Source organism: Ixodes scapularis, unplaced genomic scaffold (genome assembly GCF_016920785.2).
Source record: "Ixodes scapularis isolate PalLabHiFi unplaced genomic scaffold, ASM1692078v2 PGA_scaffold2__306_contigs__length_199485367, whole genome shotgun sequence".
In the NCBI taxonomy this organism is placed as follows: Eukaryota; Metazoa; Arthropoda; class Arachnida; order Ixodida; family Ixodidae; genus Ixodes; species Ixodes scapularis.
Window position 1 is genome coordinate 71242907 of NW_024609857.1, and position 23861 is coordinate 71266767.

Consider the following 23861-nt stretch of genomic DNA (forward strand, 5'->3'; position numbering starts at 1 on the left):
CAAGGACAAGGAATCCATCTTAGCATGCGGACGAAAACTGAAAGGAACAGACTTTGCAATCCGCGAAGACTTTGCACCAGCGACGCGATTAGCCCGCAACAAATTGCTCGAATTTATCAAACCTCAGAAATGTTTGTTTAAACTACGGCTCGATAAACTTTTTGTAGGTAATCTCTGCTATGTGTACGATGCTAAATCAGGAAAAGTCATTGAAACTCGCAGCTAACTAGGCCATTGCTTGACTATCACAAGCCCCATAGTTCCTGTAAATAAACCTGAAAAGTTTCTACAACTTTCTGTAATCTTTACTAACATACGCAGTGTCATGTCCAAACGAGATGACCTACATAGTATTATTGATGATAGCACAGCCGACATTATCATTCTAACAGAAACTTGGTTAACGAATGACGTGCATGATACTGAAATATTCCCTCCTCACATGAACTATAATGTATATCGTCATGATCGTTGCTCAAGAAGGGGAGGCTGCGTCCTCATTGCCATAAAAAAACATCTCATCGTTTTGTATCAGTCGGAACAACAATCTGGAACTAATCTGGGTTCGCATCAGCTACCCTCGCTCAAACATTATAATCGGAGTTTGTTACAGGGCGCCCGAGAGCGATAATATTTTTGTTGATAAGATGCGGGATTCTCTTCACGAGCTTCAAACCAGTCACCCCAGAGCATTCTTTTTTTCTATTTGGTTATTTTAACTTTCCAAGCACCAACTGGTCCTCACTCACGGTGACGAACAAAAGTGCCATAAATGAATTAAAAGGAATTTATTGATTTTACGCTCGACTTCACCCTCGCTCAAGTAGTTAGTCATCCAACAAGACTCGAAAATACGCTTGACCTCGTCTTTTCCACTACTCCCGAGTATATTGAAAACATTATTCATTCACCGGAATTAAGCGACCATCAACTCTTAAGCATGATTATGTCATTACTTATTATTCGGAAAATGCCAACTCATAAATTCATTAAAGATTACAATAAAGGAGATTTTAATTCCATCAATAATGAACTACAAACTTTTTACACAAACTTCAGGAGGAACTTTTATTCGAGATCTGTAGAAGAAAACTGGAACCTCTTCCGAAATGAAATAAACAGTCTCATCAACATTTTATACCAACAGTCCTTATTATATCCGACGAGAACCACCACTGATTTGATAAGACACTAAAAATACTACGAAACAAAAAGAATCGTAGTATCGCAAAGCTAAGCGCACTGATGACGTTGAAGACTGGAACACGCACAGTCAACTTTCAAAAGAATATGCAAAACATATTAAACGGGATAAGGAAAAGGTTTTATCTTCCGACATGCCTTCCATTCTTCGTTCTAACCCAACCCGATTTCGGCAACTCCTGTCTCCCAAATATCACTCCCAATCTCTGTCGCTGACAGACAGCAATAAAGATCTCATTGTTGAGAACGAAAGCGCGACAGCCTTAAACGACTTTTTCATTTCTGTCTTCACGGACGGAGGCCTTGGCGAAGTAGCATCTCCCCGCTCATTGTCTAGTGCCATCATGTCACCTATTGTTATGTCATCTGCTGGAATAAGTGCCTTGATTGACAAACTAAAACTATCATCATCTGCTGGCATGGATAACATCAGCACCAAAATCCTTAAAAGCACCAATATTGTTGCAAGTGAGTATCTATCACTAATTTTCTCCCGATCACTCTCAGATCCCCAAAGCCCAAAAGACTGGAAAATTGGGAAATCCTCCCTGTCCATAAACGTAATGATCGATCAATTATTGCCCCATTTCTTTAACAAGCGTTCCTTCTAAACTATTAGAGCATATAATCAGCTCGAACATAATAAGTCACCTTAACTCGATTAATTTTTTCTACCCACAGCGGCACGGTTTTTTTAAAGGTCTCTCGTGCGAGACCCAACTTGCAGAGTTTACTCATGACCTACTTGTTAACATGAATAATAATTACCAAACAGATGTAATATTTCTCGACTTCGCGAAGGCCTTCGACCGTGTTCCGCATCGTCATCTACTCACTAAGCTCTCAGTTCTTGGTATTGATTCGACTATCATCGCTTGGATTCAGGATTTTCTTACCTCCAGAGTTCAGTTCACATTGGCTAATGATCACAAATCACCCCTTGGTAAAGTAGTATCAGGAGTTCCCCAGGGTGCAGGACTCTCCCCACTACTATTCTCAATATACATAAACGACCTTCCTCACGACATCCTTTCGAAAATTAGGCTATCCGCCGATGATTGCGTGATATATCGCCCACTAACAAATGATTCAGATCATCTTATATTGCAGGACGACCTAACACAAATTAATACCTGGTGTGAACAATGGCTTATGCCTCCCAACCTGGACAAGTGTAAAGCAGTTTCGTTTACCAGGAAAAAAATCTACAGATAGCACCCCAATTAATACTTCATCTTCTTATAAGTACTTAGGAGTAAATTTAACCTCAACACTTTCTTGGGTACTACATGTTGATAATATTATAGCTGAGGCATCACGCACACTTGGATACCTCAAACGTAATTTAAAGTCCGCGCCCAGTCACCTTAAGAAACTTGTATACATAGCCTTCCTTCGACCAAAGCTTGAATATGCGTCATCCATCTGGCACCCTTCTCAAGCTTACCTCTCTGATAACCTGGAACGCATACAAACCAGCGCAGCTCGATTCATCGCATCAGCTTATGCTCATGACATCAGTGTAACCCAACTTAAAGAAACTCTAGAACTACCCTTACTCTCCAGTCGAAGATTGAACTCTCGGTTATGTTTATTGCATAAGTTCTCCTATAACTATCCATACTCCCATACCACCCCTCTTGCTCCTCCAGACCGAGTATCATCACGCCTTAATCACAGTCAATGCATCAAGCGTATTGCAGGCAAAACGCTTGCCTTCAACACTTCCTTTTTCCCTCATGCAATAGCCATTTGGAACTCCCTTCCCGACGACATTGTAGTCATTACTGACCTAATGACGTTTCGCCAGGAAGTCTCTTTACACAACCACTAACTATTCCCGACTAAACCATATCATTACTTTGTGTTTTTTACTATTGCTATTTTGAATCTCTCCTTTGCTATTTTTGTCGTTTTCAAGTGTCAAAGTGTATTTTAGTTCTCGTCTACTCCCCCCCTTATGTAATGCCCCACCCGGGCCCTTAAGGATAAATAAATAAATGAAATGTCCTCTAGCAGCAGATTTATGTCTTAATTACACTCGCAATGACTCCTTGGAACGCATGATTGCCAAGGGACGTGCTCCAGCTTCTGCTGTTGTACCAATAACTGATGTTCCCTCAGGCACACCAAGACAAATCCTTAACAATTTGCTTATTTCTGCCTGAAGACTTCTGGTGTACGTGAACGAGATACTATGTAGGACAGGCAGGCTATACATGGGATGGGAATTGATCAACGCGTTCTGCAGTTTCAACATGGCCGAGCATGACTTGCCCCATGTTTTCCCTGTCAGACAGCGAAGTACATTGCACGCGGAACCAAGCTTTAACTTAACATATTTTATATGCGGAGTCCATGTTAAAGGCCGACGTGCACTTGGCGCTTTCCACTTTTGCCCACCTCCTCCTTTCTTATATCCTCTTCATTTCTTAACTTGCCCCAACTTTGCTCCGTTCGCAGTTTAGGACAGCGCACCGCTAAGAGGATTAACTTCCCTGCAGAAAACCGAGGTTGGTACGTCGGCCTTTAAGTTTTTATCAAGTATATAACTGATGAATTCCCTTTTTTTTTACGTCTTCTAACTTATTTTTTAAGCATACTTGAGGCGTTGGCTGCTTTTTTTTTTCTGTTTTCCTTCGCGTTTTCTCTTTTTCTATTCCATCCGCAGGTTTACCATCATGTTAAACTTACACCAGCTCGTCTCCTTTGACAATTATTTCCTGTTCGTTTCTATGGATGCTTTCAGGCAGTTGTGTATGGGGGCCGCCATAACCTAACTTTTTGTTTTGGTTTCATCTTAATTCGTTTGCTTCACTTCATGATTGCCACAGCTGGACGTGTTATTACCACTTTAGGTGCTACTGTGTCCTTCTCTCCAGCATAGGCCTTTGTGGAGGCTCGTCAACGCCCGCTTCAGTGGCTCGGCATGTCGGTAACACACGAGAAGGTCGTCAATGGCGGCTCAATTTGGCGCGTGTTTAAAGCATCTATGCTACGACACGCAGTTGACGTTTTTATGACATCAAAGGAAGAGAAGGCTGACGCCGTGTTAAAGGGACACTGACAACCCCCCAAAAAAATGTTTTTATTTTTTGCCAGGTGCTTCATTATGGTGTCGGAGGACTACCCAATTAATATTTTGCAACAGAGTAGCGTATTTCTTTAATAAAGCCAAAAGACGCAACTGCTCGAAACCGAAACCGAAACCCGACGGCGGTCAGAGAAGTGGAGAGAAGAGAGTGACTGGCGGAAGTCACGTGGCTACACCCGACCGTGCGTTTTTTTTTTTTTTTTCTCCTCTCCGGTAGCAGACGACACCTGACGACACGACATGCGGCGTGCGATGCGGCGTGCGGGAACCGCTTGCCGTGCGATTCTTTTGCAGTTATGTTCGTTCCGCTCGTTGTTATGTACTCCAAGATGAGTTGTTTTGTACGTTGAGGAGTTGGAGATGAGTAGTGAGTGCCCGTGGTGAATTTCCATGATCGGCTCCGAAAAGAATAAACCCAAGATGTTGCGTGAAGAGCTGGCTCACATGTCCTGCATCCGAAAAAAAGTGGCATTGTCGAAAGATCAACGGGATCGGGACCAATGGCTGGCTGCAATTCCTGTAGAACATTTACGGGCACCTCGGAAAGCGGACCCTACCTGATTTATATGCTCCTTGCATTTTGTGGAAAGTGATTACATTGAGTTCGCAGGTGTCAAAACGGAAATCCCATACTGTTTAATTCAGCGAAGTATCGTCCACAACATTTGTTTGTTATTTTTTTGTTTGTTTCTTCAGTGATGATTGTAAAGAAAAGAAAAAGATATGTAAACATCGAAAATTGTCTGCAAAAAAAAAAAAAAAAATATTCACGGGGGATCGAACCCGGTCCTACGGCGTGTGAGGCGGACGTCTTTCCCACTGAGCTACTGGGGCATCTCGTTCCTGGTGGATCTCTTTCCTTAGTAATAATTCAGCCGGTAAACTGTAAGTTTGAAAGTTTGCTGTCGAGTTTTCTCTAGCAAAAGCACTCCCGGGTCGAAGTCGGGAAGCACCACGCTTTGGGGACATTCGCACCTAGTAAAGAAATCGTACGCGTGCATATCCAACTCGAAGTAGACACGTCGTGCTTGACGTTTGCGCGAGCGATGTCTTCAGCCACGAGAAGGGAGCGACGGCTCGGCGACGTCTTCGTGCAAATCGGCTTGGTGGCCGGGCGTGTCGTACGGGATGAATACCAATTCTTTTGATCAGTCCCAAATTTCTCTTTTAACGGTAGACAGAATTCGCCGGTACCGCGAACGACAGTTCTGAAATAGAGGTCCCACGCCCGTCGTCCGCTGCCATCTCCGTCCCCGCGAGTCCCGCGATACGCGAAACGACGAACGCACAGAATGCTTCCGGTTGTCTGTGGAACTTTTTTTTTCAATCAACGTATTTACAGCTTTTTAGAAGCCACAAAAAATGGGTTTCATGTTTTTTTCTATTTTTAATATTGAGTGTGTGCCTTCAGTGACCAACGACTTTGATTAAATTTGGTGGTCGCATCGATACCTTAGAAAACGGCCCGTGACCGCGAAAAAGAGAGTGAGCGAGACTCGAACCGGCCAATTCTTGATCGGCGGTTTTCGGGCGGAAAGAAACCGAATTTCGAGCCGCAAATTCTGTTCTGGGTAGTTGAGCCCTCATATGTCACGTACAACTAACAACCTCGGCGAGCATAAACACCCTGTCAGTGTCCCTAAATACGTGTGAGAAAAACTCGCGCCGCTGAGCGGCGTAACCATAAAAACCATTGTTGTCATTCGTGGTTACGCCGAGCGGCGGTGCGATGCGACGCGATACTTCCTCTCACGTGTTCCACGCTTTATCTGCGCAGCCTTGGCTGAGTCTTGGTGTGACAGAGATATCGTTTACGAGGCAGCTTCCGACTTGTGCTTGTTTGGTGCGAGGCGTCACCATAAACCTTGAGTTCATTGTGGATTAAGGCCCGCCCATGCCTTGCTTTGCATTGCGTGAGTTGGAAGGCGACCACCGAGCGTCTCTTCCAGACTACACATTCCCTCTACGTTTTCTATATGCTAGAATGCGACTCTTACGCGGGCCTCGTCCCAAATCCCGTTTCCATGCACTGATCGGCTAAGGTCATCAAGTTATGTCACACGCATATTGATGTGGGGCTCATCAAGAACGGTACGAACAGGGGCGGCGATGGAATGCACGTTTAATTGGGTTCTGCAACGCGAGATTATTTTTTTTCCCCTTTGATTTTAAACGAAAGACATGGAAGTCTAAAGTGACCAGACGTCCCGATTTAGGCGGGACAGGTCCCGCTTTTCCGGCCTTTGTCCCGCTGTCCCGCCAGCGTGCTTGTGGGACGCCGTTTTGTTCCGCTTTTGCTCCCCGAACCGCGGATAGATGAAAGATGCGTTTAAACGAAAGGATCGCACCGGTGAGAGAGTACTTTCTCTGATCAAGAAACAAGATATGCTCGACAGAGAAGATGCTGAAGGTTAACTGGCGTATGACATGTGAACAGTACTGTGGACATAGTACACAAAAATAAATACATTAACATTAAAGAAATATTCCAACCAATTTATTAGATATGTCAGTGCAAGCCAAACAGTATGCAAATTACAAGAAAAAGAAATTCACACGGTGTATACGAAATAATGAAAGGGTGTGATTTGTTACTGAAATTTAAACTTTTCAAGTCTTGCAACACAATAATCCCCCCCCCCCCCCCCCCCCCCCCCCCCCCCCCCCCCCGATATGCGTCCCGCTTTGGGGCCCGAGGAATATGGTCACTTTATGGAAGTCAGAATCCTCATTTGTGCACGTTTTAATCCTGGCGCTTGAAAGGCTACTCCGTTTCATTTTTGTTTTCGAAAAAAAACGAAGACCGCGCGTCAAATATTAAGACGTAGTTCTGTCTAAATGTTTTTTTTTTTTTAACGGTCCAGCAAACTTTGGGACTCTCCAAGTTGCCAAAATCGGCTGACTCAAAGGGCGAATGGACTGTTTCCAAAACCGACGCGCCCCAATGCGGCGAAATACCACGCAGTGCACTCTGGGAACTAGTTGGCCACTCAGTTTCGGTTTCGACTGAGCAGATCCATCTCATGCTATCACGCCGCGACCGAACGCGCTGCTTGCGTTTTCGATTATCTGACTTTTTTTCCGAATGTACAATACACTCATTCTCGAGCGATACAAAACGAAGGCCGGGGCACTTTCCTTGGTTCCCGAAACACCGAATATTATGAGTGCTTATGCAAACGTAGTAAGACGTGGCTTAGTCACCTCATCTTTGAGCCCACTTTCAATAATACCGTCTAGTACCAGTGAACTACAAGTGAAATTCGGTCACCTGGAGCATTACACGTACTTTGTTTGCCAAAAGTCCGCTTCTTGTTACTTTATTGGGCGAAAAGCAAGCCGCATCCTCACAGGAGTATCAAAGTTGAGCCCAGCGTTGACGCATGAACTTTTAAGGAAACGCAATAAATTCGACCTCACTATTGCACCAAAGTTACTATGATGTCGTCCTCGTGTCATCATATATCCCCCAGTCATATTTTATGCTGATAGAAGATTAAGTTTTCCCAAACGCTGAGCCTCGGCTAGCTACGACGGAGGCCCTAACAAGCGTCCCCTACTCCTCGCTAGGCCTTTTTGGACGAGCTTTTACTGACGCCGAAGATCTGTGCCTGAACGGTGTGTCTGAAATTATCTCGGCATACTCAGGCAGGAAGAAAGCAAACACGTAACACATATTATGGTTATTAGCAACCGTCAAATGCAATTTGAATAATTTAGTTTGTTTGGCGCACCGCATAGGGGTTCATGCCCGTCCGGTGTACTTCTGGCGAATGGTGCGACATTTTTCACACAAGTGCTCTACTTTTGCTTTCTTAAAACGGTTTGTATGCGCGAATGTGCCTATACGATTGCAGGATAACTTTACGCACATACGCGATGTTGAATATTAGTAAAATGCAAATGGCCGGGGAAAGCTTCGCTCCGTGCAGTGCTGCGGGTCAGTACAGATAAGAGACAAGAAATGTGTTATAATTCAATGGTACCTCCGAGTTTTACCACGCGTACACATGCGTATCAAGAAAATCGATAATTGCAAAAAGTTATATTTTGTCTATGGACGCACGAAACAAACACACTTCCTGATCAACAACACTAATGTAAAGGCGCGAGCTCGATGTATGCATACTTATTGGTGTCTACAGCTTGTTGATTCGTACACAAGCAAGATCCCCGAGCTTCGCAGCGTCGACATTCCCAGCACCGGCTCGTCCACATACCTCGAAACGCTAACAGAATGGCTCAAGTACAAAAATACAACAAGCGCATGTCTTAAGACAAGCTATACGTCTAGGGCTTGTGCTAAAGCTTCGAGGTCTGACCATTTAGGTTAGTTTAGAGACCACCAATGACGCTCTCGGGGCCAGAAAACATGAGACAACGGCCGTTAATAGTCCATGCTCTGTGTGTAATCTCTTGTCGGCGTGTCGATCGAAACCGAAACCATGGCACTCTCCTCCCTGGCCAACTAGTTCCCAGAGTGCAACGCGCGCCGTGTTGCATGCAGGGCTTTATGGAAGTAGTCTATTGAGGCACGGCCAACAGCGCAGTCAAGGCTACGGCGTGGGCGTAGCCAACATTGAGTTAAACGTCATCACCGTTTCCCTCTTTTGCTTGTGTTTACTTCTCCGGGCAAGCGAAACGGGTGAGGTCAGCAAGTTCATTTCCTCTCGGTGCGCTTGCGAAACGAGCGCCTTGGGAGCCGTCCGGTCGCCCCGCCGTAGTCCCGCCTTTACCGCCGTCTCCCGCGTCACAAGTCACAACCGCCGTCGTCGTCTCACCGTTTATGATCATTGTCTCTCGGAGTCCCTTTCACTAGTCTTTATTTCACAATACGGACACTACATACGCAGATTTATGCCGCAATCGTGCGGACGTTGTGGAATGTCGTAGACACCAAAACGTGGTGAAAAGTGCGGTGCAGACGACACTTTCGTCTCGCATACGCCCGCCCAATCCCACCCGTCGTTGCGTGGAAGATTACGTGACATCTCGTACCACATGATAGTCATGTGCTTGGCGGCCCGAGGCAAATGCTGCCGGACGGAGCCGAAGTTTCGGTTTCGATTTCCGCTTGTGTTTAAATTCGATCTAAAAATATATGTCCCATTTTACTCGAAGCAATGACGCAGTGTCTTCTACTAGCGCTTTTTAATGCGAAATCACCCATTATCCCTAAATCGTCGGAAGCGAGCGGAGTTGCCCTTCTAGGCTAAGCCATATGTATTTGGCTAATTAATGGTCGTCCTATGGTATGTGACATCCGCTTTAACTCTCTTGTCATCTCCGGTCTGCGGTGTTGAGCTCGTATGGCTTAAATACAAAATGAAGTGCTTCATTCTTCTAATCTAACTGTGACCACTCTGTCTGCTTGTTCAAAGGAGAGCTCCATTACCAAGTGAAGGACGCCGACGTTTTGCACATATTGACCGAACAAAACTTCGTCCAAAAAGTTAGCAATGTGCATGCGAAGGCTCCGTTCAAGGTGGGTACAGCTAATGCTGCTATTATATAAAAGCAAATAATGTTAATATTGTGTATGAATATATTTTACATGATGTTATTGAGAGGCACATTACTACTCCGTGATTTCTACGAAGGAACAGTATTAGGACTTTGATACGTAATAGAAAGAGTTTCTAGGAGTTGATTGCACATTTCAGGGCCTCTTCGTGATGGGGGATGCCGAGGGGTTTGTGTCTGCCTCCAAGTTTTCCCACTGGAAGGAGTCAGAATTCCAAGAGATCCTCGTACCGGACCCGGAGCGCACCCTCATGGCGCTGGCCTACACGTCGGGCACCACAGGGCTCCCAAAGGCCGTAGAAATCACGCACTGCAACTACGTTGCTTCCTTCTACACTTACGCGTATGTACTGATCACACGTGTAGTTATTTTGCCTGTCTTAGTCTTTTGTCATAATGACTGTAAGGATTGTAAAATCTCTAGCTTCAAAATCTTCTAACTTGTGCAGTGTGATTGCTCGTCTGCTCCTTGCGGAGAGGCTGCGGTGACGTCACTGTGCCGAGCTCTTATTGAAAGGATAGTGGGTACACGCAGAGGGCTAGCGTCCTTTGTCTCTATTTATTGTTTCCCCCGATCAAAGCCAGCGAGGTCGTCCTCTGCTCCTCGCGCAGAGGGAGTGGTGGCGTCAGGGTCAGTCTTTGCGACGCCGAGCACCGGCGTCGTCTACTAGTCCTAGCCATTGTTGTCAAACGTTCTCCACCGCTTTCGTAAATCCACCGGTTCTATACGAATGAGGATTTGAGGACGGTCTAAACCCACCCGCAAAACGTGCTAAAACGGCTCCTGGAAACTCCGGAAAGGGGGGGGGGGGGGCCGAGGAGGAGGAGGAGGAAAAGGAGGAGGCAGAGGAGTTGCATTAACGGTCACATGAAGATGACGTTTTGGGGGTGTATGGGGAGTCAACATATTACTATACTGAACTTTTTCGGGCCCCGGAGAGCGCCTCGGCCAAGCTGGAGAGGCGGTTCACCCTCCTTGGCCTTTGTGCAAACCTTGAGGTGGTTGGGGTTGGGTGAAAAATGGGGGGTGGAAGGTACGCTATTCGCTTCTCGTTGACCCAACAAAAGGACAAAGGGAGAATGACTAAAAAACGCAACAAGACGACGGACACAGAAGAAGACAGAGACACAGCGCTTTGTCTGTGTCTTCTTCTGTGTCCGTCGTCCTGTTGCGCATTTTAATCATTATGAATCACCAACTTGTCCAACTTTCTACCCTCGACAAAGGGAGGCTAAGAAGCAGTTTCTTCTATTGCATTTTCCCCCTCGAAGCCACTCAATAACCCCACAAAGGGTGCGTTTTCTCCCTCTCCGACCCGTCATGTATGTTTTTCCCTTTCCCTCTTAACCTTTCCGCCTCCGGCGTCTCGGCGGGCTGCCCCTTTCAACTTCTCGCTCATACACTGCCGCACGCTTCTAGGCTAAAACGGCAAGCAAAAGTTTTTATGTTGGGGGGCAGAGAAAACGCACCCCCCCCCCCCCAACCATAAAATCAAATAACATTATAGCACATCTAATTTGAAAATGTATGTACCGTATTTTCCGGACTATAGACCATTCCATTTAGCGCTCTCTGGGCAGCACCATTTTGTTCGACCGCAGCGCCCTCTCCACACATCCGGAAAGCTCAGCGGGTTCGGCGGGGTAAAACGAGAGAGAGGGCACGCGCCCGACTCCGCTAGCAGACGACAAACCGGGAGGTTGCCGTTCTCCATCTTTGGGCTGTATCGGCGGGCTCTACCGAACATCGAACTCTCGCTCGTGGCTGCCGTTGTGAAGTGGTTCGCGTTCTTAGAATAGTTGTGGCTATTCCAAAATCAGCCTATAGCTCTCTATTGTTCTATTTTGCTATATGATCAACTAGCATATCTTTTTTCCGTTACTTAAATAGCAGTTGAGTCAGCCGGCAGTACTACCCTCAACTACTGCTTGTATTGCGGCAAGAGAGCACGTGTTATTTATTATTTCAGAGTTCCGCTCATGGTCGCTAAAGGCCTACACCAGTACTAACTTTTGTATAGTAAAAAAGCTACAGCAAACGAATTTAATTTTCGCCAAAGAGACCGGCCAATCTTGCACAGTTTTCCCTATTTTTTGTTTTTATTTAAACGCAGGTTACAGCGCAATTGGGCCCTGTAAGTCTTTTTATCTAGCATAGTATTACACGATAACTGGCATACCAAAATCTGCGCATCTGCGCTTGAAAGTTCCAAAATTACGCGATTTTAAACAGAGTTTGCACGCCAGCCGGACGCTAGCTACAGCCCACTGGGCGGAGCGGACGACATGAGGGGTGAGAGGAAGAGTGCATTTTTTTTTCTCTTTTACCTTCTCTGCTATGACCCTAATGGAACGGTCTATAGGTGTTTAAAAGTTGAAATTTTAGGCTGTGCGGACTATCTACGCGTGCGGACTATACAGGATTTTTGTCTTTCAATATCATTGATTATGACGAGACGGGCTTTGTGAATGAAAGAGTATGTTAATGATGATTTATGCAAATTATAGGCTTGTTTGTGAGCCAAGAAAGCAGACATTTGTCAAGGGGTGCCGTCGATTGGGATTTTTGTGGCAACTAATCACCAGGTGCGGATTATGCACCGGGTGCGGACTATCTAAGCAATAACTTTAATTTTAGACCCCAAATTTGCCCCTGCGGACTATACACCTGGTGCGGACTATAGTCCAGAAAGTATACGGTATGTATAATTTGGAGATGTGTGTATGTATAATTAGAAGATGTATCTATGTGCTAAGTTATAATATAATACATCTCCAAATTACAAACTACTGATAGATGCCGTGCCATACACGAACTCACATCTGTCACGCCATGGCGCGGTGGTGGCGCGTCGGGCGCACTTCCGGTCTGGGGCTGTGGGCGGATGTCCCCATGTGAGGCGTGTATTCCTGCGTTGTTTTGACGGCCGCCTGATTGTCCGAACTGTCGTCTGCTTTTTCAAACGTTTCCGCTTGTCGTATGCTCTTTGAGACGACACCGGCCCGTAGACCAAACGTGGGCACGGTACTTGTGATAAGCAGTAAGTGCATGCCTGAAAAGACTTAAGTTTGAAGGTTGGTAAGCAGGCTCGATGTAAACAGTGGATACAAGGAGATGTTGATCATTGTTACCAGTGACCAATCACTGACTTGTTATCCCTGATTCCCTTGGTCCGATTCTGCTTGCGATTTTCAGTATCGACGTCGACCATCTCAGTTACGGTTCACGCTTTTGCAGCCCGAGCGACGTCGTGACTGAAAATTGCGAGCGAAATCTCATCGTGCGAATCAGGGTTCAGCGTCCATTCTGCGGCGTCCACGCGGAGTGAATCGCCGCATGTCACATTATTCACGCGAAATTTCGCGATATAACGAGCCTCGGTAATTTCACTCAGGCCACTCAAGTAGTCAGAGATTGCCAGGAAGACGTAGAATCAGCAATTCCAGCCGAAAAAAAAGATCACGGGGACTCACACGCACGCTGACAACATCGCATTTCAATGGTTTGTTTATGGGCGACGGCGAGCTTTTGCCCACACCCGCATCGCGCATGCGCGGCGCCGGTGGCGTCCGCGAGGGCTGCGACAGTGTCCAGCGTAAACTCGGTTAAGCTCGTATTGAAAATGAGCGCTGTATCAGCGTTCGGCGAGGACCCGAATCTGATCACGCACTTCGTGTCCAAAGATGAATGGATGGATAGACGCTAACGGCTGCAGCCTTTCTAACGGGTGGTAGCTTGCGCAACCTAGCCTAGAAAAATAAAACCCAAAAGAATGATTTCCTCTCTTTGCGAATTTGCTCCCCCTCTGCAATTTTGTAATCATCACTAGGTGGCGTGGGATATCACCAGGTTGACTTTTGGGGGATCGGGCAAAAGAATTAAAGACATGGCCCCCCGCCTGTAACATTCGCGGACCCCATCGCCAAGCAATGGCGACCGCCAATGTTCCTCGACGGACATTTGAAAAGGGTATGTTAACTTTAAAAGAGTAGCTCTTAGGCGCCCGATTCATGCATGAGTGGTGTCGCCGTCGGCGTAAGCGCGCGTTGCGTTATAGGACATTTCCCATAATGACGTCACACGGCGCCTAAATTTAGCGAAAATATTTCCCGCTAAATTTAGCGGGGAAATTTTCCCGCCAATTTAGCGAGAAAATTTCCTCACTAAACTTAGCGGGGAAAGTTTTCCGTCAAATTTAGGGGAGAAATTTCCCCGCTAAATTTAGCCGGGGAATTTACCGGAAGTTGTCCCACGATTTCCCGGTAAATGCACCGCCGTACCCTTCCCTCCTCCTCCTCAGGAGCTGCGTTCTAATTCGGGAATTCAGAGAATTGTAAAGGTCTTTCATATCTTATTTGTTAGTTTTAGAGGTCATGCTGGAATTCCAATATTGACGTCAATTATTATTAAAGGCAAGACCAATTAAAAAAAATGTCAGAAGGTAATGTTTTCTTTTTTTCAGTCAAAAAAAGCGCCGCGAGCCCTGTTGACGACGCTTGGTAGAGTGACATCGTCACTTCAATCATGTCGTCACAGTCTCGGCACCGTATCCTTGGTAGGTGCGCCGACGACACAAGTGACTATGTGACATAAATGACAACTTCTTCCAAGCGTCGCTGTGTGCAGTGCTTGATGCGCTTTTTGGCGCGCAATTTTTAAACCCAGGGAAAAAACGCGAAAATTGATCGAATAATATCTTAAGTATTATTACCCTCTCACAAATTATTTAATTTTGTCTGACCTTAAAGGGCTTTTTTACTGGTTTTTAATTTGCACCGAGCCTTAGCGCACTGGACGTAATAACTTAATAAAAGTTTTCTTTTCTTGAATTGCGCTTTATTCTAAAAGTTATAGGCAAACTAAAATTACAAAAACAAGCAAAAAATAACCTCTCTCATGACGTCCTTGGTTGCTTGAGTGGCCGTGAACTAGAGGAGGGGCAGTGAGCTCAGCGAGCGCTCACGGCTGCCGCACTCCGTGTCGACGGCGCGAGAGGGCGCCACTGAGGCATGTTCTGGATAGGCTGTATGCAGCGGGCAGTCAGAGCGGCTCTCATTGCATTTGCTGCGCAATTAAACACTAATTCGGCATGAAACTTCATTGGCCACAAACGGCAGCAAACACGGGGTAAAGATCAGTTCAGATTGGGAGCCACTTCGCGCTGCGATAACGCGAAACGGCCAAACCGCAAGACTAACCTGCCCGCGAAGGCCCTCTGAACGCTCGGAGCCGCTCGGATCTTCCAGTCGATACGACCGCAGCACCGCCGCGTACATCCGGGACCTTTCCGTGTCGGCGCCTGATCCCACTACTCCTTTCTAGTATGTGCCGCCTTTTCCACCGCTTGGTGGCGGGTGTATTGACGGGTCATTTCTTGTTTCCGTACTTCATAAACTGCATTTGTTTCTTTTCTGGTCTAAAATACTGAACGAAACGTACTTTTATAAATAATTGAAACAGTTCGCGCCACATATATTTTGTATTTCGACTAAAAAGAAGCTTTTTGCGGCTCTGACCAGTAGTAAGCCCAGGACCGAAGACGTCACATTTTGCGCGTTTTCGGTGCCGCGGGTCGCCCCCGTCGGTGGAGGAGGTTTCCGCGTCGCCCGGTGAAAATATGATGCACTGATATTTAGTTACTCTCTCCGTGCCCGCTGGCTTGCCCGAACCCCATGAGACGTGGAAACCGCAAAAAAAGTTAGACGCTTAAATATGATTGCAGGGCCCCTTTAATAATTGCCGTCGATACTTCAATTCCGTCATCACGCAAAGAAACAAACAGTTGAAAAGTTAACTAAGAAATTATAGTTAATTAGTCAACTTACTGTGATGGTTATTCCCTTATTTAATGTCCGCCAAGCTAAAAAAATACATGGTGAAGATAGAATTTGTCTAGTTCTCAACCCCAATTTAAACAATATATATATATATATATATATATATATATATATATATATATATATATATATATATATATATATATATAGGGTGTTTCAGAAACGCAGGCCAAATCGCTCCTGCGAAAACTACTCATCGCTACGAAAAAAGGCTTGTGGCGTTTTCGTCCTGGGCCAGGGGACCATTTAGGAATATTTTTAAAGTCCGGGATAACTAGGTCGTTAATTATTTTTCCGTAATTAACTTTTTAATATTGTGTTTAAGTTCATGGCTAAAATTATAAAATCGCTCAGCATCATCGAAAAACACTAAATCAACAAATTGCAGAACAATAGAAGGCACGCGAAGCACTTTACGGCTTTTTGAAAAACCGCACAAATTCGACGGGTTTTTAAGTTTCGGTTTGCTATCGGAGCGGATCTCGGCCTTAGCGGCACCGCGCCCCGTGGAGAGATAGTGCACCCAACCTCTGCTGCGCTGTCATCGCGCGACGCAGCATGGGCTGGTGTCACTATCACTCCACGGGGCGCGGTGCCGCCTAGGCCGAGATGCGCTCCGATAGCAAACCGAACCTTAAAAACCGGGCGAATTTGTGCGTTTTTTCAGAAAGCCGTAAAATGCTTCGCGTGCTTTCTATCATTCTGCAATTTGTTGTTTAGTGTTTTTTGATGATGCTGAGCAATTTTCTAATTTAAACCATGTCCTTAAACACAATATTAAAAAAGTTAATTACGCAAAAGTAATTAACAACTTAATTATCTCAGACTTTAATAATTTTCCGAGATGGGCCCCTGGACCAGGACCAAAACGCCACAAGCCTTTTTTCTTTGCGATGAGTAGTTTTCGCAGGAGCGATTTGGCCTGCGTTCTCTGAAACTCCCTGTATATATATAGTGAAACCCGTTTAGAACGAACCCACGTACAGCGAATTATCGTCAATATCGAACTCACGGAAAATTTAAATAAAAATGCACGCAAAAAATTACTTTTTATAACGAGCAGCCTATTGGCCATATCGAACTTTTCCCCCCGGGAAGGCTTCCAAAAACGCGAAAGCAATCCTCTTCTAGCCTGTCCTTTTCCCAAAAAAAGAAGTAGGAAAGAAAGAAAATTCCAAGAGCTCAAGTTTCGAACAAAATTGAGCGAAGAAAAGCAATTCAGAAGGGAAAAAAGCTAAAAAAGTGCACAGTGCACGCACGCGCAGAAAAAGAAAAAAAACGTTTCATCCCAAAGCGTTTGCTCACGAAGAAAAGCGATTTAGAAAAGGAGATAAGCTAAAGGAAAAAAAAAACTTTCCATGCATGCAAAAATAAAAAAAAATTAAAAAATTTACAGCGCGTTGTTACAAGGCGATGTTACAAGAGATGAGAAAGAAAGAGAAGCTCTCGCCTTACAACGAAGGCATCGTGAAAGAAAAAAAAAACTATTTGCGATATTGAACTGATCGTAGCGTTTCCTGCTGTTCGTTATAAACGGGTTTGACTGTATATATATATATGGGTGATTTCATCTCAAATCGTGCAGGCAAAAAGGGTCGAATTTTTAATTTTGCTGAACAAAAATATATGTCATGATGTCGTCTCTAAAAACGCAGTAGCCACAAACCTCAAGTTCGTTGGATTTTTGTTCTCGACTTACGAATCTTAAAAGAGGCCGCAACGGAAAGCAGTGTTTTTCACATCCGTCGTGGGTCGGGTGTTTCTCTCGATCTCCCGCCGTGGATTTTGAGTCTATATTGCCACGCGCGCAGCTGGCCAAGCAGGCGGTGCGCGCGTGGCCTAACGGTTATAATATTTAATGATATAATAATAGCTTTATTTACCATATAAATATGGTGGGAGCTGAGGAAAAAAGCTGTCTAAGCAGCTTGACTAGTCCTCAGCCCCCTCACAGGTACACAGCGGTTGCAGAAGCACACACAAGAAATTAAATACACGAAAAATAAAAAAAATAAAGGCATAAAGCAAACAGAGAACACCTACGAGGAAATCATAATTACTTTGACAGAAAAACATCTCCTAATATCAAAGCAAAGAGCAAATAAAAAAGAAAAACACCTACGAGGGATTCAGTGTAATCACATAATTACTTCGATAGAGAATATCTCCTAATATCATACATGCTACAGGATTCTATATCAAAATTAGACCGCATCATTTTGTTCAGAAACGTTGGCAGTGTTATTTGAATCATCTGTAAACCATAGTCGGTACGAGATGCATCTACTACCCAGAAATTTGAATGGCGAGTGTAATATGTTATAGCTTGGTTTCTAAGGGATGCTAAGCGTATCAAAAAGCTGTTAATATCTTGATATTTCTGTTTATATTTTACACAAAATCTAAAATCATAGTATTGAAATACATTCAGAACACCCAGCCCAACAAAAAGTTCGTTAGTATGAAAATTATTTGGCACGTTGCATATGACCCTTAGCACTCTTTTCTGCAGTAAAAATAGTTTTTGCAGATTAGTTTTTGTGGTGGTTCCCCAGACTAGATGACAGTAGTTCAGGTGAGATAAAAATAATGAGTTATATAAAAGCCGCTTAACTCCAGTAGGAAGAATATGTCGATGTCTATGTAACATGCCAGTTATTCTGCAAAGTTTAGAAATTAAATAGTCCACATGTTCGGTCCAAGACATGTGCTTTGAGAAAATTACCCCCAAAATTTTAAATGTGTTTACTATTTCGATTGGACACGAGTCTAAGGCAATGTCGCTTGTTAGGATGATATTCTTATTTCTGGAGCTAAAAAAGGTCGCCTTCGTTTTTTTTTTTGTTTATGATAAGATTATTCAAATTAGCCCAGGTTTCTAGAATTTTATGGTTTTATTACCAACACAAGAAATTTCATTCAATTTTTAGCTGAAAAAAAGAGGCTGGTGTCATCAGCGTAGATGATAAACTTTACGTTTGCTGCTATGTTAACGGTATCATTGATGTATATATTAAACAGTAGTGGCCCCAGTATACTGCCTTGTGGTACTCCAGATTTAATTGATTTTGTATCGGATGAGTGGCCGCTAATATTAACGAACTGTTGGCGACTTTCTAAGTATGATTTATGAGGATTGCTGCATGTCCCCTGATACAATAAATCTCAAGTTTTCGAATAAGTAGCTCGTGGTTAATATAATCAAATGATTTTGTAAAGTCTATGAAAGTGCCTAGGGCTACATTCTTATCTTCTATGTTGCGTAAAATATATTCTTTCTGGTCCTGTAAAGCTAATTCTGTAGAAAGTTTCTTTCTAAACCCGAACTGGGATTTGGTAATGATGTTACGCCTTTCTATAAATATGGTAAGACGATTATGTATTATTTTTCCTAAACCTTTCGAGAACACTGGGAGAAGTGACACAGGCCTGTAGGTATTTATATCATTTCTATCCCCTTTCTTATGAAGTGCAAGGACCTTAGCTATCTGCATTTTTTGGGGGAATGTGACGGTTTCTAAACAAAGATTAAAGATATATGCCAGACAGCGAGCGATGATGTCTAGAACGAGCAGGACTGGACGTATCTGTATACCATCGGCGTCGCAGCTATGACTAATGTTCACGGTGCGGAATTCTGAGGCCACCTCTACTTCAGTAACTGGGTTTAAATAAATCGTTTCATCTACGTTTCGATGGATATAAGAACAAGCATCGGCCATGTTTGTATTCCCTCCTAAATTAATAAAAAGATCATTGAACACATTAGCCAGAGAGCGACCAGTCAGTTCGACGTCATTATGGATTATTGATTCGATGTTACTTTGAGTTACTTTGCAATTCAAAACAGTGTTCAGCTTTTTCCACATTACATCAGTGCCCGGTGGGATACCGTATTAAACAAATTGTGATAGTCGATAATTTTTCCTTTCTTCAATTCCTTGTTCAAAGTATTTCTGTATGCCTTGAAGAAATTAAGTTTCTCGGGGTCTTTACTTTTGATGAAAGATTGATATAGTTTGTTTTTTATTTGAATCTTTGCAACTAATTCTCATGTTATCCATGGTTTTCGAGCTCTCTTGAAGCGCTTAACGTTTACATAAGGGAAGTGTTTATCATATATAGCTTTGAAAATTCGAAGAAATGTCTCATAAGCTTGATTCGCATCAGCTTTGTTCAAGACCGGAGTCCAGTCTACACTGTTCAAACTATCTCTGAAATGATCTAGGCTGTCGCTGGTAATTTTTTGTGCCCGAGTGTGAAGTTTAGGGTATTTACGTTTACTTATATTTTCACCTAAACAAAAAAAAGTTGCAAAATGGTGACTGATATCGCAAGCTATCAAACCTGATTTTGTTTTGCATAGCTCAAAATTGGAAATGAATAAATTAATCAACGTTTCTGACGTGGTAGTAATACGTGTTGGTTGATCTATAACGTTCACGCACCCGTTTACTTGAAAAAAGCGTAGTAATATTCTTTTTTGAACTACTATCACCTAACATGTCAATATTAAAATCCCCTCCCCAAATTATGTTGTACTGTTTTTCTTCTATAAACATAGAAAAGCGATCCAAAAATTCACAAAACTTTAAAAAGTTTCCGTCTGGGGGACGATAAAATACTGACACATCATGTTTATCCATTTTTATCGACAGTACCTCATAGCCATCGGTAGAGCGACAATACTCAGATAAAAGTTCGTAACTCATTAATTTATGAATTAACATAGCAACACCAACACCGCGCTTAGATGGCCGATTTACGGTATGGGTATTGTAATCAGGAAGTTTGAAAGCATCACTATCACATTTATACCAAGTTTCCGATAGCATAATTACGTCGAAAGAGACATCCAGCTCATCCAAAAAAAGCTGCAAATCAGCAGATTTATTTTTGGCAGATCTGGTGTTTAGATGAAAACATTTCGGTGAGGATGCACATTTAGCGCCCAAAAATATTTTCAGTTCTCGCGGCAATAGAATTTTGGCAGTCGCCATCTCGCAAAATGACCTGAATTAACATATTATACAAACAAGAATGTTGAATTATCGAACCTTTGCAAGGCCATCCACATTCTTAACAACAAAAGGTCGAGCTCCATCTTTTTCGCGCACAATAACCTTTCCATTTTTATGCCATGCATGCTTGAATCGGTTGGCACTCGCCCAGTCTTTCGCGTGAAGGAGTTCTCTGTTTAGACGGGTCATGTTTTCTTGGATGTAGATATCACACCGCTGCTTTCTTAATTCATTCTTTTTTTCGAGCCATTGATCTCGAGTCTGCTGTTTTGGAAAGCGAACGATGACTGCGGGAACCTTTTCAAGTTTCGGAGGGAGCCGGTGTGCTGACACCACCTCCGGCTCTGTGAGATCTGCTACACCGATCTTAGCTGCCACGTCGTTTATCTTCTCGAGCAAATCTTCATTATTAGTTAGCGGAATGCCATGGAATTCTAGATTTTGGAGCCTGCGCCTCCACGCGAGGTCATTCAGTCCGCTTTCATCTGGGAAACATCATTTTTGTTCTCCTCAAGTTTCGTGACCCCTGCTTTTAAATCTTTGATGTCAGCATTTTGAGTTGCCAGTTGGGACATGACCTCGTAGTACTGATCCGACATCATCTTTACAGATTGCTCGATACTGTCTACTGTTACCTTTAGATTTGTGAGAATTTCGAGTTTTAGGCTTATTGAGGCGAACATCTTTGTTGTGTCAGTCTCCGAGGGTTTAGTCTCCCTGAAAGACTGACACCTCTGCTTGCCCTTTTGGCAAGTCTGGCATTTCCATTCTACTCTAGCACTTTCCCCTTCCTTTTTGAAGGTAACTTCAGATATCCCGCTGCATGTTCCTAAATGGTAACTATAGGAACATTCAGAGCAGGTCGCGATAGGTCCATCAATGGGAAGGGACTTTCCACACGGTAAACACAGGTCATTCATAATTCCAGTCGCACTCTATGGCTGTATGGCAGCAGCAGCGGCAGAGATGGGCGAATAAAAACGGGTGTGAAACCAACCTGAAAGTACAGAGCGTTGTTTTTAGGCCGCGTTCACGGTGCTGCCGCTGCTGCCTGTGCCTTTGTCGGACGGAGTACAGCTCTTTTTGTAGCGTCGGGTTTCGAGCACCACCTTGCGGAGGGTTGAAGATTGCCGATCTTGAAGATGACGTGGAAGGCGGGGGGGGGGGGGGGGAGGAGGAGGAGGAGGTGGGAGGGGGGAGGGGGAGGGGTGCGGTTGAGTATTTCCGTCTTGATTCAATTTTTGCTTTTTGTTTTACCTTTACGTATCGTCGACTTCTTTGTCTTACTCTCCACCAGGCGTGGACCTATCGCCTTGCCACCGCTCGAACCTAAATCTTTTATTTTTTAACGCAATTTTCTTTAAGATCGGAGTTGGGTAATTTTATTCTCATTTATTTATTTTATTCCTTACCCCTCTCCGTGACAATCTCTCTTTGTGTTTCGGACCGTTTCTGTGTCTTCACTTTTGTGTATTACGGAAGGGTAAGTCCATTCCCTGGTGATCTTTGCGATGTGCGGTGAACAAACCCTAGCATTTGGTTTTGGAAAAACAATTGTATATAATATATCAATTATGTGGTGACTTTCTATGTCTTAGTAATATGACAGCTAATAGCTAGTCATGCTAGATTACAGTGAAAGATTTATAAATCGAAGCAATACAGCGTCTGTGCCTCTTCGATATTGAAGGTCTGCTAGGCCTGCTGATCTGAGTAGATATGTTGCTCGTGGTTTCTCGCTCTTATCGAAACATAAATAACTATTCAATACCACAAATTGCGTTTATAATTGATTAGAAAATGCACGAAAATTCAATAAAACTTGTTCACAATTCACAGAAGCGCACGGGTCGCTATGTCTGATTTAGGTCTTGCAAAAAGAATACGTCTTTTTTCAATATTGAGCCTTAAATATAAAACATACAAACAAAATACACATTTTCTCGACTTACTTTTCGAGTATAGAACTATCATATCGACATTTTAGGAAAAAATAAGAAAAACAAATTTTTTTTTTTAGAAAATCGATTTCAAAATTTACACTTTTTGGGTTTAGCATGAAATTAACGTAAACGTACCGCAAAGGATATTTTATACAGCGGAGTCATTTTGTAATATATATAAAGAGCGTGTTTTAGGCTCTCCTTAGGCATAAAAAATATTGATGTAACCCAAGTATGTCGCCAGTATTTAATTGTCAAATTCGTCAACATTACACCGAGGTGGCGTTTTTGACATTTTCACAGAAAAAAAGCAAAATGCCTAAAATATTTTATGGTATTAGGGCCTTTTACCTGTGCTCACAGAGTGCTTGAAAAAAAGTTCAAATAATGTGGACTGAAAATCCACGGCGGGAGATCGAGCGAAACATCCGACCCACGACGGATGTGCAAAAACACTGCTTTCCGTCGCGGCCTCTTTTAAACTTCGTAATTTGAGAACAAAAAATCCGACGAGCTTGCGGTTTGCGGCTACTGAGTTTGTAAAGACGACGCCATAATATATACGTTTTTCAGCGAAATTAATAATTCTACCCTTTTTGCTGCATGATTTGAGATGAAATCACCCATATATATATAGGGTGTTTTTTTTTTAAGCTTAACAGAATTTTTTTTCAAAATCCATGAAAGCTAGATTAATGCGGTCTGCCCAGGTGAGTTATACGGCCAGGGGGACATGATATAGGAGTCTAATCGTAACGATCAGTCGGCTAATTAGTTAAAATTTGTTAATTATCTTTTTAATTAATGAAAATAGACATATAGTTTCAATTAGAAACTTGCTGGGCGTCGTCGAAAACCCCTAAATCAGTCATTTTCAGAAAGACTTTGAGCGCGTGAGAAGCGTAGTAGTGCACTAAAGTTAGCACTCGTGAAGCACGTCCAAAGCTAGCGCTTGCGATAAGGCGCCCGCGCAATTTTTCTGCCTCTTATCTATCCCCAGCCTTGTACCTGCTCCACGAGCGGTAACTTTAGTGCGCTATTTCGCTTCTCACGCGTTCAAAGTCTTTCTGCAAATTACTGATTTAGTGGTTTTCGATGACGCTGAGCTAGTTTATAATGGGAACTATATGTCTATTTTCATTAATTAAAAATTTATTTAACGAATTTTAACTAATTAGCCGACTGATCGTTACGATTAGACTCCCATCTTATGTCCCCCTGGCCGTATAACTCACCTGC

General features: G+C 43.6%; 1 protein-coding gene across 1 annotated transcript in view; it reads left to right on the forward strand.

Moving 5' to 3' along the window:
- The window catches only part of LOC8050584 (4-coumarate--CoA ligase 1), a 58078-nt gene that overhangs the window by 12662 nt on the left and 21555 nt on the right, over positions 1–23861 (forward strand). The window contains exons 3-4 of the mRNA XM_029978191.4: positions 9679–9782; positions 9961–10163. Of these exons, the coding sequence (XP_029834051.2) occupies positions 9679–9782; positions 9961–10163 (307 nt within the window). The remainder of the gene's footprint in view (positions 1–9678; positions 9783–9960; positions 10164–23861) is intronic.